Source organism: Pteropus alecto, unplaced genomic scaffold, assembly GCF_000325575.1.
Source record: "Pteropus alecto unplaced genomic scaffold, ASM32557v1 scaffold106, whole genome shotgun sequence".
Classification (NCBI taxonomy): domain Eukaryota; kingdom Metazoa; phylum Chordata; class Mammalia; order Chiroptera; family Pteropodidae; genus Pteropus; species Pteropus alecto.
In genome coordinates this window covers 17,967,121-17,984,818 of record NW_006442103.1, presented here as the reverse complement: position 1 = coordinate 17,984,818, position 17,698 = coordinate 17,967,121, and the positions used below count along the sequence as shown (strand labels likewise).

At 44.4% G+C, this 17,698-nt stretch overlaps 3 protein-coding genes across 4 annotated transcripts in view; 1 reads left to right on the top strand and 2 right to left on the bottom strand.

Moving 5' to 3' along the window:
* Window positions 1-118, bottom strand: part of NUDT17 (nudix hydrolase 17) — a 2,949-nt gene extending 2,831 nt beyond the window's left edge. The window contains exon 1 of the mRNA XM_025052303.1: window positions 55-118. Coding sequence (XP_024908071.1) covers window positions 55-118 — 64 coding nt within the window. The remainder of the gene's footprint in view (window positions 1-54) is intronic.
* A 1,950-nt stretch (window positions 119-2,068) lies between these two features.
* Window positions 2,069-14,881, bottom strand: POLR3C (RNA polymerase III subunit C). Of its 2 annotated transcripts, XM_006919703.3 has the most exons (15): window positions 14,733-14,881; window positions 13,574-13,740; window positions 12,790-13,045; window positions 12,499-12,684; window positions 11,356-11,444; window positions 8,291-8,395; window positions 8,068-8,160; window positions 6,600-6,680; window positions 6,295-6,346; window positions 5,927-5,987; window positions 5,314-5,464; window positions 4,500-4,601; window positions 4,315-4,364; window positions 3,738-3,887; window positions 2,069-2,303 (listed from the first exon to the last, which is right to left on the bottom strand). In XM_006919703.3, the coding sequence occupies exons 2-15, from the start codon at window positions 13,718-13,720 to the stop codon at window positions 2,225-2,227; spliced, it is 1,602 nt and encodes a 533-aa protein (XP_006919765.1). In that variant the 5' UTR covers window positions 13,721-13,740; window positions 14,733-14,881; the 3' UTR covers window positions 2,069-2,224. The 2 variants fall into 2 exon arrangements, with proteins under 2 accessions (XP_006919765.1, XP_015450930.1); XM_015595444.2 differs by lacking the exon at window positions 13,574-13,740 and having other exon boundaries at window positions 14,733-14,858.
* A 124-nt stretch (window positions 14,882-15,005) lies between these two features.
* Window positions 15,006-17,698, top strand: part of RNF115 (ring finger protein 115) — a 47,968-nt gene continuing 45,275 nt past the window's right edge. Inside the window, exon 1 of the mRNA XM_006919702.3 lies at window positions 15,006-15,307. Coding sequence (XP_006919764.1) covers window positions 15,206-15,307 — 102 coding nt within the window. The 5' untranslated portion in view covers window positions 15,006-15,205. The remainder of the gene's footprint in view (window positions 15,308-17,698) is intronic.

Genomic DNA, 17,698 nt, shown 5'->3' with positions numbered 1-17,698 from the left:
AATGCGTGGGCCACGGCCCGGGCCCGGGCCCCGCGCCCAGGAGGCCACACACACTCTGCGCGAAGCCCACCGACTCCGGGCGCCCGGACAGGAGCAGCAGCACGCGCGCCGCGGCCATAACGTGGCTCTGTCGCTGCGGCCCGCTCGGCGCCCTCTGGTGGCCCAGAAGCGCCTCCCCTCGGTCTGCGGGGTGGGAAGGAAGCCAGGCTTCCCCAACGTCCCCGGAAATTCAGGCCTAACACTTGGGGATGAGATATAGGTGTAATGTTAACAAATGACAAAAAGGAGAACCCCCCAGGAGACCCCCTCTAAATTCTCGGCTCCTCTTCTCTTCCCATTTCTGTGTTTAGGACAATGATCCCCAGACCGAATGACTTCTGGACTCACTTGTCACCTCCCACCAGTCTAACTCTAAGCACACCTCCACAGCACTCCGCCCACCTGTTACAGCAGGTATGGCCTGGAATTAATTCGATCTGTCTCCTAACCAGACACCCAGGAGATTCTGAACTGCCCGCCCCCCATTCTCACGCAAATGGCAACCAAGGGCAGCAGATTCTACCTCCTTAAACTTTTTCAGATCCACGTCTTACTCTCCAGCCTCCATTGGACTAATTCAAGCCTTCCTCATATTCTGCCCGAGATGTGGCAAGTCTCCATATAGCCACTAATTTGTTCTCTACAGTGCTGTCAGTGATCTTTCTAAAACACAAATCTGATCATTTTGCTTCTCATCGCTCTCAGGATAGAAGCTCCTTAACACACTGCAGGAAGGACGCAGCAGCCCCTGTCCCTGCCTGTCTTCCAGCCTCAGTTCTGGCCGGATTCATGCCCTATTTCCTAGTCACACCCTATCTGCAGTTCCCTCAAGAACCAGGCTCTCCTTTCCACTGGGATCCTTTCCCCCTTCCACCCGGCAAATTCCCATCTTTCAAACGACAGATCGTCACTTTTCTCTGTGCTCCCTTTCCTGCCCGACCTTTTCCCCTGTGGCCTCTCGATATATTCTACTATCCGCCATGGCCCTCCAATACTTCTTTGTATTTAGCTGACTCATCCCACCAGGCTGTATGCTCAAGGCTTAGTCATCTTTGTGTCCTTAGGGCCTGGCCCAGTACTGGGCACATAATAGGTGCTCAGTAAATGATGGTGAATGGCTTGGCGGCAGAGATGCTATCTTATTTATTTTTTGTATTATACTTAATATAGTGGCTAGCAATTAATTGGCACTCAAATGTTAAATGAACTAGAGAGAACATTAGTAGAAAGAAACCACAGATTATAAAACTGCTTTAAATGAAATGAAGCTGCTGTGACAAATTACATGAACGATATTAACCACAGTCCTGAGAAAAAACTTAAGAGGTTGTTTTAAGGAACCATGAAGAGCAGGGCAATGATTTGTTACTTATCAAACGTGGGGCATTATGCTAAGTGTTCTACATACATAATTTCAGATGTGCTAGAAGCCTAGAGCTAGCTAATGTGGCTTCTAGCCATAGACTCTAGTGTGATTGAGCCAATCCATCTGAAAGCCCTAAAAATAGCTTTTCAGCCCCCCTTGGTGGTAGTCTTTCACATTCCCTATGCCAGGGGTCCCCAACCCTCGGGTCACAGACTGGTACCAGTCTGTGGCCTGTTAGGAACCAGGCTGCACAGCAGGAGGTGGGCGGCAGGCTAGTGAGTAAAGCTTCAACTGTATCTGCAGCCGCTCCCCAGCGCCAGCATCACTGCCTCAGCTCTGCCTCAGATCATCAGGCGTTAGAGTCTCATAGGAGCACCGGTCCCTGGTGCCAAAAAGGTTGGGACCACTGCCCTACATAGTGTGTGTGTTTCAGATTACAGGGGAACAAAGAATAGCTGTCTTTTGAAAATGGAACGACCTGCTTAAGAAGTTTCTTCCATTGCCAAGGATGTTCACCCACGGGCTGGGCTGACTTCGTGGTGGGAACTGATGCATCTGATAGATGATTAATCTAATTGATTTTAAGGTTCTTTATCCTGCCAAGATTTGAGGAGGAAAGAATATAGTGCTGGGTTGAAGACAGGATCAGCAAATTTAAAAAAATATGCCAAACTCTTTCTGGTGTATTCTAGGTGGTCGGATACAGCTTCTGTACAAGATTCTGTTACTTATCCCACTGCCAAGAATGCATCCAGGCACCTCCTTTATTTTTTCTTCCAATCCCCCAGATCTTTTAAGGAACATCCTTCTTCTGGGTCATTATCTCTTCATGGTACTCTCGATGTATGACTCCAGCAGGAAGATAGTTTCATCCACCTGGATCTCACTGGCATCCAACCTGAGTGGAAAAGTGAAAGCATCTGCCCAGACTGAACATCCACTAGCACATCCTGGGTGTGGCCAGGGAGAACTGTTTGCTTATCCTTGACAGTAATGGCTAGAAAGCAGGAGATCATTCTCCCATTTACTGAGCATCTCTTATATGCCAAACACTGTGGAAACTGCTGAGGACTCAAAAGATACAGCCTTTGTCCTGAGAGAAGTCACAGTCCAATGTGCAACCAGGAGAAAGACTAGCACGTTTAAAGGCACAGGTGTAAAAGGACCTAGTATGTTTTCAAATAGAAGCTGAGAGTGGCTGAGGCTGATTAGGAGCAGAAATAGAAGGGAACTTCCTCAACACGACTTAAGCCGCCTGTGAAAACCCCACAGCCAACATCACGCTGATGGTGGAAGACCAAAAGCTTTCCCCCTAAGATCAGGAACAAGACAAGGGTGTCTGCTTTTCACTTCCATTCGACCATTTCCTGGAGGTTCTAGCCAGGGCAACTAGGTAAGAAAAAGAAATAAAAGGCATTCGGGTTGAAAAGGAAGAAGTAGAACTATTTCTAGTCATAGACAACATGATCCTATATATAGAAAAATCTCAAAGGATCTGCAAAAAAAAAGGACTAGAGTCAATAAATTTAAAAGTTGTGGGATATAAAATTAAAACACAGAAATTAGTTCTATTTCTATACACTAGCAATGAATGATTCAAAATGAACTTAGGAAAATGCTAAAATAGCATCAAAAAAGAATAAATTTAACAAAAGAACTGCAAGACTTGAATACCAAAAATGACAAAACATCATTGAAAGAAGTTAAAGACCTAAATAAATGGACGGGCCTCCCCTGTTCATGGGTTGGAAGATTTAATACCGTTAAGGTGGTAATATTCCCCAAAGAGATCTGCGAACTGAAAGCAATTCCTATTGAGGCGCCTGGTAAGGAGTAAAAAGAAAAGATGGAGACAGGCAACTACGAAACTGTAAAAGGCTCTATATGTCACGCCAAGGAGTCTGGTCTTTGTACTGCAAATATAGGAGTTAATAAAGCATTGAAAGTAGGAGAGTGATACTATCAACCATTTTAAAGATAATAACTTTGAGAACATGTAAGAGATGGTTTGAAAGGGGAGGCGATTGTGAAGATCTAAGAAAGAGGTGATTAAGGCCTGCATGGGGACCAGGGTGCAAGGCCAGATTAGAGACACATTCCTGAAGTAAATTCAGTCACCTCGGTGAACAGGAGTGTGTGGTGGGGGAGGAGGAGCTGAGAATGTCTTCAGTTTTTAGCTTTGGAAAATAGGTGGAGTAAATTCTGTCAACTGAGCTGGAAAAGAAGACAGCGAGTTTAGGTTTGCTCGTGTTAAGTTGGAGGGGTTGCAGGATGTTGAGGTGGATTTGTCTAGAATGTAATTTGAAACAGGTTTGAAGCGCATGATGCTTACTTGTTGACATTACGTTTCAGGGTCTCTAGCTGCTGGCGTTCAGGGGCTGTGATCATCTCTTCTATTTCTTGTAGCTGTGCCTCCTCTGCGCCTGTAGCCTGCATAGACGCGATGATGGCTTCTACCCGCTGAGACTTTTCTAGTAGACGCCTGTCAGACAAACACAGCTCTGAGGCCTGTCCCCTAGCCTCGGAGATTCTTCTACCCTTGAGCCCTGGGACATAACCCCCCTTTTACCACGTTCCTGGTCAAAGTGGATAATGCCCTTCTCCAAGGATGTTTTCTGCAAACTTAATTAGAAGTGTGACTTCACTCCTGAAACTCTCACTGCCTCTCACTTGCACTTTAAGTTTGGTGCCAGTTTGTACATTTCTCATGAATTTAATCCACAAAGTTATTTTATTGGCAGTATATTAGAAAAGTGTAGAGTAATGCATGATTTATGCCAACCTAAGCCAACAATTCAAGGCAACTAGCCTGGTTATTGTTTCTTGGTTTCTATTTCTAGAGGAAGCTTCCCCGCAAGCCTTTGACCTTGAAAAATGTACTTAATTACTCAACTAAAAATGCTACTCACTTGTTCTCTTTGGTTTCGAATTGCCTCCTTTCTATCAAGTTGGCTATGCTCTGAGGAGAGAGAAGATAGACAAGAAATGCATATAATTCTATTTCTATTTAAGTAGCTCAGGTAAAATGGCGAAAGAGGGGCATGAGGGTGTGACTTGTCTGTGCGGAAGGGGTGGGGGGAGGGCCAGGAGTTACCTTGTAACACCTGTGCAGCAACATTCGGGCAGCTGACAAGATGCTCACTGTATATAAATAGAAGGTCCTGGATGGGGCATGGTCTGGTGTTTTGGGAATTTCCTATTTGTCCATAGAAAGAAAAATAAGAAAAATTATACTGTTCTTCACAACTGGCAAAGTAGACACTTGTCCCGTACGGAGCTACTTAGCCCCCTTGTTCACATATACTTTCCTCTCCCACAGTCATCCAGCATCTGTGTTTATGACATAATCAGCCATGCGGAGAGTTGGGCTGCCCATTTTTTCCCCATCCTGAGTGGGGAAGAAAGAGAAGGCAACTCACATTTACTGAGCAACTCTTCGATGCCAGGTAGCTTGTACTGAATCTTTATGACAAACCACGTAATACCACCATCTATTACCATTTTATAGACAGGAAAAATGACGGTGAAGAATCTGCTCAGTGTAACTGGATAAGAGGTAGAACTGTGATTCTGACCCCAAAATCCATTCTATCCATTTCCTCATAGATACTTTTGATAGATTTAATCTGTAATAAACTTAAGGCTTAAGAAAGGACAAATCGCAGGGACTAAAAGCTATAGAAAAAGGGTAGGGTGATTCTGGGGTGATATCTTGGCGGTCCTCTTTCTTTACTAGGCCAGTTAAAGCGCCACAATTATCTTTCAAGTGCTTTCTATGTCTTTGTTAATCTTCTCTTCTGTCTCAGAGCTGGGCGAAGAGTTCGCTTGAGGTTCAGGGTGTTTGCCTCAGGAGTTTCTCTCACTCTACACCAGCTCTGCTGGTTGGTGATCTTGACACCAATGGTTACCTGGAGTGATATGAAATTTTCTGAGAGCATCTTATAAAGCATATCCTTTGCCTCCTTTGCTGGAATCATTGCAAAGTCTTCTACTTGCTTCTGCTCCAGGTGTTTCTTTTGCAAAACTAGACGGAATATTCTGGCACAGCGAGACCCAAATCTGGAAAGGAATGAAGAAAGCAAATGGCATACCAATGTAGATTAGCTTTAGCTCCGAGGCTCAGATGGCAGTTGCTGTGTTTCCATGTGTTGAGCCAGGAGCAGAGCCAGGAGCAGAGCGAAAGGGTGATCGGAGCATCTTTCACAGCTCCACAGGCTGGTGACGGTCCTGCTGATCTAAGGTAGTCACCGACTGCCGAGGCACTTGAGTGCCTCAGTTCCTGCGCTGGGAAGTAAAGGCTTTAGGAAGGCTGGTTTAGTGGCATCACTGGGAATTAAGCAGGAGGATATTTAGGGTGGAGAGTAGTAGTAGATGGGATCCACGGCAGGCTGGGGGAAAACGGGCCAAGCTGTGCCAAGGTGCACCTATGTTGGTTGTTTACATAACGATCAAATTACTCATTCGAATGGGGCGTGGAAAGGACGTGTTGGACCCCCACCCCAGTCGGGGGGACCCCCTTACCTCTCCTGGACGACTGACTCCAGTGTGGCTGTGGCTAGGGATCCTAGAGCCTTATGCAGGTCTTTATGTAGAGAATTAAGGTCACTCAGTAACGTTCTGGCCCGGGCACTGTGATCTTAGTTTTGTTCCCAAGTCTCTAATTTAAAATTTAAATGTTATTTTGTTTTTCACATTGGTCTCATTTATGTTTTATAAACATTTCAAAACCTTAATTAACTAAGGTGTTTATGTCAGGAATTTGCTTAACTAAAATTTACTTCTTTATCATTAATGTATTAATTCAGTTTTCTAACATATTTAGTATCCTAAATATTATCAAATCTGTTTCATAGTCTGGCTGCCTGTGAGGAAATGGCCGGTAAGGATACTGATGACATACATTCCGCCGCCACTGTCGCCAGACTTTCCAACAAACTCTAGCTGTTAAAAAAGAGAGAGAGAGACAGAGAGGGAGTTAACTGAATAGAAACTGGTTCTGTTTCCGAAGAAGCAAATCTGGCCAAGAGTCTGCAGCAGGTGACCCTCCTCTCGGAAGATGGTGGAGAAACCGTCTGAGTTGGTTCGGTAGAGAACGAGGGTTCGGCAGAACAATGCCAGGTATCAGTGGCAGAAATAAATCACGAATACAGCAGAAAAGAGAAGTAAACAAACAAAAAAGCCGAAACAGACTTACTGGATCATCTGCCAACAGAGTGAGATACTGATCAAGAACCTGCTTAGCGATGTTATAGCCAACAGGTAGGGATCTGAAGATCTACGGAGAAGAAACAGTGCAAATGGGTTTGGGAACTTCAAATTGCTGATGTTACTGAAATAAAGATGTTTTCACTTTAGATACCACAGGTATGAAAACGTCCAAAAATACAGTAGGGTTGTTTGTAAAAGTAAAAATCTAGGAATCGTCCAAATGTCTAATAATAAGGAATTAAAATAAAGTACAAAATAGCTGTTAGGTGGAATATGACATGGCCATTATAAAGAATAAGACAGATTTATAGATACTGACATGAAAAGGTTTACATTATACTGTCATGAAAAATGTAAGTTGAGAACAGTATAGAGAGTATAATCTATTTTTTTGGTTAAAAAATATACATATACCTATATAAGTGTGAAATGATACATTAAAAAGAGATCTTAATAAAGATAAGTATCGAACTATTAACAGGGATCTCTGGGGTTGGGATTATGCGCAACTATATATATATATCTAAACTGAGATACGTTATATATGATAAGAAGCACAAGTTAAGGGTTCAAGCTGAGTGCTGACGATTGTATATATGCATGTAACTGCCACCCACAATAAGATATAGAATACAGCCAACATTCCTGAAAGTTTGGGGAACTACAACTTTTAAAAAACTATACATTTCTATGCTGTTTGAATATAGTCATGTAATTGCTTTTGTCATCAGAAAAAAACTGAAATTTTTGTTTGTAATAAGTTTAAATTTTTTAAAATAAGTAATATAAAGAAATAAGTATATTTAATATGGATAAATGTAATTATCAAAGTAACAGAATATAAACATTCTTGAAATAGTAAATATTAATATTTGAAGAAACAGCTATATTAAAAACAAATTTAAAATACACGAAATAGTCTACAGCCATGCTATTCTGAACAAGTCCGATCCTGTCTGATCTCAAAAGCTAAGTCTGGTTAGTACCTGGATGGGAGACCACCTAGGAAGACCAGGTACTGTAGGTGTAAAAAATAAAAGGAAATAAGGGATTGTAAGCTGACAAGGTCCTTGCAATCTGTGAGGTCAGCCAAGGGTTGCCTCGCCTAAAAAAATAAAAAGAAAAAGAAAAAAAAGAAAATACATAAAATATACCGAAAAAAAAAACCAAAACCCAAATATAAGGAGCCAAATAATATCCTGAGCACCAAGGCTCTCAGGTTCCAAATGGTGCATTCTCAGAACAGGAACAGCTTGTCCTCTGACTAAGGGAACGGTTTAGATTTTTAAAAGCTGGATCCCAAGAGACCAAATGTTTCAGTACCTACCCCCGGAATAGAACCCCGGTCCCATCTCAAACAACAGAGACTCTTTTAAGGCTCAGACCTCAACCTAACCCCAGGCTGTACGTATGATAACGACGATATAAAAGTGGTGTAAGAATGCGGCACTCACCTCATGGGAAGACAGCGGCTGCGTGAAGGGGGCGCCAGACGGGGTGGTGACCTCGCTCACCCGGAGCATCGTCCTCACAATCTCGCTGCTGGTCTGGGTTTGAAAAGCGGACTGGCTTTCAGAATTTGCTCTGCTGCGCTGGCTTTGGCTAAATGCCAATGGCCACATCTGACAAATAAGTGAATGTCTCTGATGGCTACTGTCCCACCCACTTAGATATCACCTGGTCCATCCTGTTGGCGACTGCGCTGACGATGGCTTGGTCTCGGAAGTGCTGATGGAATCTGTCGAGGTTGGCCTGCCAATAAATCCCATCATCTGGAATGGGCTGGGGAGGAGAAAAGGATAGAGAAACGTCTAGATGCAGTGAGGAGCTGGGATTCAACTGGTCACCATTTCTTTTCTGACACGGAAGCAACAAATTGGTTGCAGAAAAATCACCCAGTCATGTGGATGGGTGCTACAACAAACCCGCACTCTCCAACATCAGATACTCTAAGCCCACTCCAGTCTTCCTCTATTTTATATTTTGACCCTCCTCGGGTCTCCCCAAATCTCTCATTTACTTCGCCTTTCTCAATCTTAGCCAATGACCTTGACTCTCATTTCAGAGAAAAAATAGAAGCCAGGAGGCCAGAATTCATTCAAATTTGTGTACATATCCCTACCGCATTTTCCTTTAAAAAAAAATAATTGTATTTTTACCACTTTTATCGCAGACCGGGAATGTTCCTCCTTTCACCTAAGGTTAGTTCCCACACCGGTATACTAGATCTCGCCCCGTCCTGCATTCTCAGGGTCCCAGCTCAAGCAGCCTTCCCTCCTCTGCTCCAAATCTTCAGCCTCTTTGCTGTCTTCTTCCCATCAGCCTTTACCTTGTCCAGATCTTTTTTACTCTTAAAGAATTCTTCTCCAACATTATGCCTTCTCTCCTTTCCATTTCTGTCTAAGCCAAGCTTCTCAAAGAGATGGCCATCCTAGCTGTATCCCCATCCACGATGTGTTTAACCCATTGCCACCATTAGACCGAGAGATGCCAAGGCCCCCAGGACCAGCTTGTTGCTAAGTTGAGAGAATACTGTCCAGTTCCGACCTTATTTGATCTTTTGAAGCATAAGGACGGGGTAGGACATTTTTTCCTTCCTAACTCTATGTGGCCCCTTGGATTTTGTGACACCATTCTTTCTTGGTGCTCCCCTAATCATTCTGGCTACTTTTCCTCAGTCTCCACAGATTCCTTTCCAGAAACCACCTGTAAATGCTGGTATCCCCGGGATTCTGTCCATAGCCCTCATTTATGTTCTACATATTCTGCTTAGGTGATTTTATCTGCTCTCAAGGCTTCAATTACTGATGTACTTCTGAATCTATTACATCATTCTAGAACTCCCTATGAAGCTCCAGATGCATAGACACAACTGCCATTTGCACCTGTTCCCCAAAACTGTTCTTTTCCAAAATTTCAGCTAACCCAATTTCTTAAGCTAGAGTAGTTGAGTATCATCCCTAACCCCTTGCTCTCCCTCACTGACCATCCAATTGCCAAGTTCTATTTATTCTTCATATTATCGATGTCTCCTTTACCCTGACTGCCATCATCACCTCACTGCAGGCTCTAACTGTGGCTCACCTGGATTACTACACTAGCCTCCTATTTTTCATTTTTCTTTTTAATAGAGTGGACGCTATAAAAAGAGTGATGCGTTTTCTGCTTTTAACCTTGTTCCTTTTGCATCATTCCCCGCAAAGAGCAGTACTTTTTTTAAAAAATATTTTTGGGGTCACAATTCCCTTGACTCTGAAGAAGCCTATGGAGTGCTCTACAGAAAAATGCACATGCACAAATACAGCTGGATTCTCTGAAAACCCTCCATGGAATTGTACAAGTTGTGAACCACTGTACTCCAGTAACCTTTCTAAAATACAAATCTAGCCATTTCATTCACCTGCTTAAAATCCATCAAGGACTACCTTGGCCTTCAGGATAAAGCCCAAACCTCTTAGTCAGTCAAGAAATAATTTTATTGATAGCTTGCTACTATTCCAGGTGCCAGGGTCAAGATATTGCCCTGGAGCAGTGTATGGTCTATTGGGAGTACAAGGACAAACGTGTACACAAATAATAAATAATTTCACCTACTTATAAATGCTATGAAGATGAAATGGGAAAATGTGGTAGTGACTGGAGTAGAGGGTGGGCAATGGTGCTCAAACTGTTAGAAAATGGCATTTGAAAAAAATATTTTTAAAAATTAAAAAAGAAAATAGCATTCGAGCTGAGAGCTGAACGATGAAAAAGAGGCAAATACATGAAGGTCTGGGACAAGCCTTTAAAGCAGAAGGATGACCAAGGGGCGAGTCTGAAGACTGGGAAGAGTTCGATGTTTGAGGAACGGAAAGAAAGAAGCCGGGACACAGTGAACGAGAGGGACAGGGGAACGGGCTGGCGCTGGAGAGCTTCGTCTCCAGCACGTCCCGGAAAGACCCGGCTCACGTAAGGCTTAACAACCCGCAGTCAAGACTTGCGTTTCTTCTAAGACAAATGGGACGCTATTAAAGGAGTTTGAACGAGCGATGTGTTGGGATAGAAAAAAAAAAAATTAACTTAGAAAGTCATTTTGGCTCTAAATAGATAAGAAGGCAGGTAGAGAGACCATTTGCGAGAGTGTTGGCGAAGTGCTGACTAGAGATGACAGTGGTTTAGGCTCCGGTGACAGCAGTGGAGATGGTGAGAAATAGCTGGAGTTGAGGTAATTTTGGAAAGAAGTTTTACTGTGAGACCGGATGGTTCCTAGGACTTTGGACTAAGCAAATGGTGGTGTCCTAGGTGGTTGACTTCGGTGGTGTCCTTCAGTAAGATGAGGAAAGGTGAGGAGGCAGCAGATATTTGGGTGGGGGACAACAATTCTTCTGTTTTGGCCATATTGACTTTGAGATTCTTATTAGACATCTTTATAGGGATGCTGAGAAGGCACTTGACTGTAAGAGCTCAGGCCTATACATATCTCTCTCTAGACTCATTTCTCACCACTGGCTCCCATGAGGCTCTATGTTCCAGCCATACTGAATAACACAAATTTTTTCACCTTCGGCCCCCTTCTGTCTAATGATGGATGGAAGTTAAGCCTCAGAAGGGAGACAGCAATGGAATTCACGCCTCGTTAGTCTATTCCTGGCCAGTATTTAACAAAGTTCACAGTCCCTGGTCCCTTGGTCCCTAGGGGCTCATCTCACTGCTCTTTCTGGCTTGCTTCAGGGTGAGGACTCCTAACCAGGAAGCCCTGTTACCTCTTTGTTGTCTGTGGTATGTTTTGGTCTCTTGGCCTTGGGCTCCCCGGTTGCATCGTCCTCAGACGATCTCCTCCTTTTACCTTTTCCTGCCAAATAAAACAATTGTACAGTTAGGCTCTAACTCATATGATCACAAGACATGATCACACATGAGAGCAGGTGTCTCCCCATTCCAAGAACATCTGTAGCTGCCTCTAGGTTGGAGCTGCTGAGGAGACGGAGTAGCTATAAGAAAGTCAAGTAAACGATGAAGTCATCTGAAACTCAACATGTTTGAAAAGAAATTCATGATCTTTTGCCCTCAAACTGCCCCTGCTCCAGTGTATCCTTTCACAGTGAATGCACAGTGCCATCATCCCCCCACACGGGCAAGTCAGAAACACAGATGTCATTCCCGATACCTCTGTCTCCCTCACCCCTTGGACATCTTTTGCTGGTTTGTCTACATTTACCTTTGCCCTATCCTTTCTGCACACAGAAAAATATTTTAAAAATGCAAGTTGATCACATGTCACTTCCTTGCTTAAAATTCCCTTCGTGATTTTCTTTTGCTCTTAGGATAAAAACCAGATGCTCTGTGAGGTCTTACGTGATCTAACCCCTGCTTATCTCCCTAACCTTATCTCATGGCTCTCTCTCCTTTGCTCACTATGCTTTAACTAAGTGACCTGCTTTTACTTCCTCAAATACTCTATTTTTATTCTTACTACATACTATTTCTTTTACTAAAAATGCTTATTCTCTGTACCTCTTCATACCTTACCTAACTGGTTGGATCCTACTTTTGCTTTAAATCTTAGCTCACGTGCCACTTTCTCGAAGAAGCACATGCCCCAAGTCCCCAGATAAGTCTGGACCCATGTTATATATTTGCAGAATACTTCACAGTTTTCCTTCATAGTACTTAGCACAGTTTGTTATACATCTACATGGTTGATTAATGTTATGTTTCTTATACTAGACTTAAGCCTCATAAAGGTAGGGACCATGTTGGTTTTTCATTATTTTATACCAAAGTATCTGGCACAGAGTAAATGCATGTGACTGCTTGATTCATTCATTCATTCATTCATTCAACAATCATTGAGGAAGAATCTATAACTAGAGCAAGTCACAATTCCAGGGGTCAAAATTCCTTACCTATCAAGCTCAGTTTAGGAACCAGGTACATGTCCTTTTCATTGATGACAAGAGTAGGGGCTGGTGGTGGTGGCCCAGGGTCTGAATTCTCAGTGGCAGGCACCATCGGGCAACGCTGCACAAAGTGTGTGTCTGCTAGTCGCATAAATGTGTTTGACACCTCAGCATAGTCCATGGTCTTGCCATCTGTACGACAGAAGTAAAGAGGCAGGTGAGATGGCCTGATAGCTGAGGGTCCGCTCCTGCAGCCAGCCAATCTCTTTTGCTAACAGCTGTGGATATGGTACTAACCCTCCATAGTCTCTGTGAGCCGGTCTGCCACTTTCTTTACGACAGCTGACATTGTCATTTTGCCATTCAACAGCAGCTCCTCCACAATCAGCTCTCCGGTGTCACTGTACAGTGTTTTGGCAATGTAGATATACCGGGGGTACCTGAGCATTCGCAATACTCGGCTGCATTGGGCTTCATACTCCACCACGCCACGTTTGTGCACTTGATAGATCACCAGGTTATGTTGGATGAGGACACACAGGGCCTTCTTTACCTAGATAAGACCCAAAAGAAAGAGGAAATATCCAAAGACAGCTCATTACTGCGGGCAAGTTTTGTCCAACAGTTTATTAAGCATCGGGAGATAGCCAGATAATTTCTGTGCTGCTTTCCTTCCTCCATTGGACTAGCTAGTAAGAATCACATGTTAATGGAAGAAATCAGGAAGATTCTTTGCTATGATGTTCATACTTCCTCTGATCTGCATCTTTCAAGGTACAATTAATTTCCCCTCTATTCTCATTCCATTAAAGGTAGTACTGAGATTAATAGGCTCTATATGAATGAATGAGGTATGGCAAAGAAAGAGCAAAGATCTGCCGAAGAGCCATGCTGGGCCAGGAACACTTTGAGAAGCAGAATCTTGGGGCCTAAGTCTCATCCTCTTTTCCCCAAATAACATTGTTCTGATCCTACAGCAGGCTTCCTCCCTTTCCACTTCATGAGGTGGGGAGTAACAATATTCAAAGATAGGTAATAGAGATTAATAAAATGAAAGCAAATTAATATCATCCAAATATACCTGATCTAATGATGTCCCTGTGTCATGGGCAATTACTCTTAGTGACTGGCTGCCATTTCTGATTAGGTGGACTCCAATTTTCTCCACGATCTCTCCAAAATGCTCTTGCAGCAACAAAGAGCACAGTTTAATTTCTGCTTGAGTCATGGTACTGAGGAGTCTCAGAGCTGGGAAAGAAGAAGACTGTATGATAGAAAGTTTTTCTTTTCTGTTGAGATTAGAGCTGCTGAGTACAAATTCATGTACTCTTTGGAGGGCAATTTGACATTACATATCAAAACCTTAAAATCTTGCATACCTTCCACCTAATAACTTCGTTGTGGATACTATGCTCTAAGGAAATAATAAAAAGATATCACTGTAGTTCTCTTTAGAATACCGATATCCTAGAAACAACGTAAGGTTTAACGACAAGTAATTAATAACTATGGTATACCCACACAATATACTATGTACTAGTATTGAAAATTGTTCATTAAGTGAAAGAAGCAGGCTACAAAGCCATAAGTAGAAAAAAAATGTATGCATTGAAAAAAAGACTGGAAGACTGACCATACATCACTTTATCTTTATGGGATTGTGTATGATTCTAAGTTCCTTTAAAGATTAGGTGTAGATGGTTTTGCAATGTCACAGACCTTAAAGTCTATTCTTTATTGTTTGGAAGAATTAAGGCCAAATCACAGGCCACTGGGAGTGAACAGGCAGTCATTCCCAGTCCATAAAGGAAATGACAACTTAGAAAAAGAAATTGAGAGATCAAGGAGAGCTTCACCAACAGGATGTTTCAAATAGGAAATGAAGCGTGTTGTCTGCAGGGCAGTATTTAATTCTGAAATTTCTACTTATTAACAAAGTAGATACAAACAGAAACAGCTTGACTGACTATATAATCACGTCCTTATTATCATAAGTGCTACCAAACGTTTGTTCATTTATTTCCCCTAATTCCTCAGAAGCAAGTCTTTGCCTCTCAGCCTCAGTATCCCAATCCACATGTTTTCGGGGAAGCATCCCCAGACCCTTTGCCATCCTCGAAAGGATCTGCAAGGAACTTGGCTCCTGGCTCTTTACTCCCTTCACGTAGGTTCCCGTTCGGGACTTGGGGCCTTGGTCCAGAGAGACAGGGCTGCTCGTTCAGATAGCATTTTCCACTAACCTCGGGGTCAATGCAACCTAATGCCACCGAAGTCCCCACAGCGGCTTCGCGCGGCTCTGGCTACCGCTGGGGCAGACGAGGAGCTCTCCGCCCTTTCCTGCAGGAGGACGGACACCGAGGCGGACCCGGAAACGGGGAACACGTGAGCCGCTCTAGCCGAGAGTTTCAGTGGTTTCCGGGGGCGCTCTCTCTCCCTTCTCGTTGGTAGGTTGGAGGACCGGCGAGGGGCTGTTGGAGGAGCCGGCGGGCGGACTCTCCTTCCTGTGCCTCTTTGGTGCTGGAGGCGGGCCTTGGGGTCGCCGTCCGCTCCGCCGCCTCCCTGGGCCGGGCCGACTCACGTGACTAACGCGGGCTCCAGAACGGCCGGCCGCACTGAGGAAGCGGCGGCAGAGGCGGCGACCGCGGCCGGGAGGTAGCGGCCCGGCGAAGGACAGGCCGGCTGCCCTCTCGGACCGCCGCGGCGGAAGAGAAAAATGGCGGAGGCCTCGGCGGCCGGGGCGGGCTCAGGCGCCGCTGTCGCCGCGCACCGGTTTTTCTGCCACTTTTGCAAGGGCGAGGTCAGCCCCAAATTACCGGTAAGAGCCCCCTTGGCCCCTGCGCTCGGCGTCGGCGTGGATTCCTCGCCCCGAATGGGTCTTAAGCTTCCCGCACACCCCTGAAATCGGCCTCCCAAATACTGCTCGCTGCCTGGCGTTCCGGCCCTGCCCCCGTCACTCCCGCCCAGCCTTTCCCCTCCCCCTCGGATGCTCCGGCGCGCCCCTCACTCCCTCTCCTTTTTTACCTGGTCCCCTCCACCTATTTTTTTTTTTTTCCCTTAGCAAGATCTCCCCTGACAACTCCTCAATTTTCTTGCACTCTTCACCTTGTCTCCTTCCCACGATGACCTCTGTTCCTCCCCCCCCTCCCATCTTGCATTTCCTTTTCCACTTTTCACCAGATCCCCACCCTCCCATCCTTAGTGAGGCAAAATCGCGGGTGGGTGAGGATGACCCCTATTCAGTTGTCTCTGGGGAAGGATGCACGGAAAGAAGAGGGTTGGAAGGTAATCGGGGCGGAGGAGGATTTTTCTATTCCATGGTTTCCCGGCTTCTTGTGAAAGTGAAAACAGCAGTGTCCTAACGACTGGCGGACTCACTGCGCTTCCTGTCACTATCGAAGGAAATGACTTTAGGAAGAAGGCAGGATGTGTTTCAACTTGGTTATTTTGGTTGTCACGCTGCCAGGGTTTTTTAGCACCGTCTCCCTTACCCGCCCCACCCCCCCACCCGCATTCTGTCTCTTCACTTCATGAAAAGATCCAGGACAGAATGCTGGGGACTGCATCCTCTGACATAAATTGGTTTTCACCATTTTCTGCCAGAGTGTTAGCCCCTAGGGAGGTAGTGCTGTGGTCGTGAAGAAAGCGCTTTTGCAGCGGGCTAGCTAAACCCAGAAGTGGGTCGTGTTAGAGCTACTGCATGGAGAGCCACCCTGGTGAATGTTAATCTTTTCGTCAACTCTTTCTAGAATTAGTTCTGGATCTTTTCCTTAGAGGTATCCAGATTCAATCTTAAGACGACAGGGTGGCTGCCTAACAACTTCGCTCTATAATGCCTCAGATAAAATCTATAAGAGAGCCTACTAAAGTGTGTCTGAACGTCGTATGTCATAGAAACACAAATGGCGTCTCTGTAAGCACCTAAGCATTTTAACCTTTTCACCGAAAAGTTGTGCTATTTAGGTTTTTATGGCATTTTCTTTCCCTTTTATTAACCCCAACTTCATAGCTAGTTTCATCTTGTTAGAAATTTTACCTTCTGTGGCCTAGGCCTAAAGTTTTGTTTTTTTGTTTTAACGAAAGGATTTCTTAGGCCATTGCTAGCCAAAAAAGAAGACGGGTCTAGGGGCACGGAGTCTAAATCACCAGCGGGGGAGGAAGGACAATGTGCCCATGGTCTCCAGAGTTTGCAAGTATCTTTATACATCAGGTAGTGGGAAGGGGTTAGAAAGGTGTAAGCTGTTTGAAAGTATTTGCATTACATTAGCTATAAGCAAAGGGGTGGGAGAAAGTGAAGCGGGGCCAGCTCTGGGATAGGTGCAGAGTCCACAAAAAGAAACGTCCCCTCCTGTGTGGGTTGGCTGTGGGCAGCAGTCCGGAAAGCCTACGTGTAAACACGAAGCAGGGATCAGAGTTCGCTGGTGCCTGGCTGGGATAATCCGCGGAAATAGCCACCTGGAAATTAATCTGAAATTCCATCAGTAGAAGGAATGTGGGCAGTCTCTTGTCAGAGCTGGTCCACGGCTGTTAACAGGCTAACTGTTCTGTGTCTTTCCCCTCTCTCCCCTCTAATTTTAACTGAGAACCTCTCAGAATTTTCTTCTTGTCAGTCTACATGTAAACTTAGTTTTGCCTGCACTTTTTGCCATATTTCAGTGCTGGGGAACATCAGACCCTTCAGAAGTCTTTCACCGCAGGGAGGGAGTGTGGAATTTGTCCAGTGTGTGTGTGACCAGTGACATGTTGTTAAATGTGATGCCTTGTTGAATGTTGTGCCTTTAGGTCTTCTGGTCATTCACTTACTTGTCTGTAAGGGTGAGAAAACAGTCTAACTTTCCACAACTTATATCTTTTTTGTTTTTTTGACTAGTTGAAGTCCTCACTACAGAATGCTCTTGAAAAGGGTCATATGAAAGACTTTTTTGGGTGTTTTTCTAAAACTTAGTTTGATGCCCAGAGGTGAAATTATTGATTTTTTAGTCTGATTTGTTTTCTGTGATGCCAGATTTGTAAATTGAGGCCTAACACATATGGAACGGAATACATAGGTAAAAGGTTCTTTGCTGGATGAAGGTACAACCGAGGAATATGTGGTTTCTGCCCTTAAGGACCTCACAATTTTGTTGGAAAGACAAGACAAACATGGAAAAGTTAACAGCGTAAGGTGAATGAGGGTGGATGATACGCGCTTTAGAATTTAGAGAGGGTG

Bases quoted from the DNA above. Each gene is read 5' to 3' on its own strand.
- POLR3C (XM_006919703.3), bottom strand. From the start codon at position 13,720: ATGACTCAAGCAGAAATTAAACTGTGCTCTTTGTTGCTGCAAGAGCAT. The intron at 8,396-11,355 runs GTAACAGGGCTT...TCTCCTCCCCAG, and splicing joins ATACCACAGACAACAAAGAG to CCCATTCCAGATGATGGGAT. The intron at 5,988-6,294 runs GTATCCTTACCG...CTCTACATAAAG, and splicing joins CGGCGGAATGTATGTCATCA to ACCTGCATAAGGCTCTAGGA.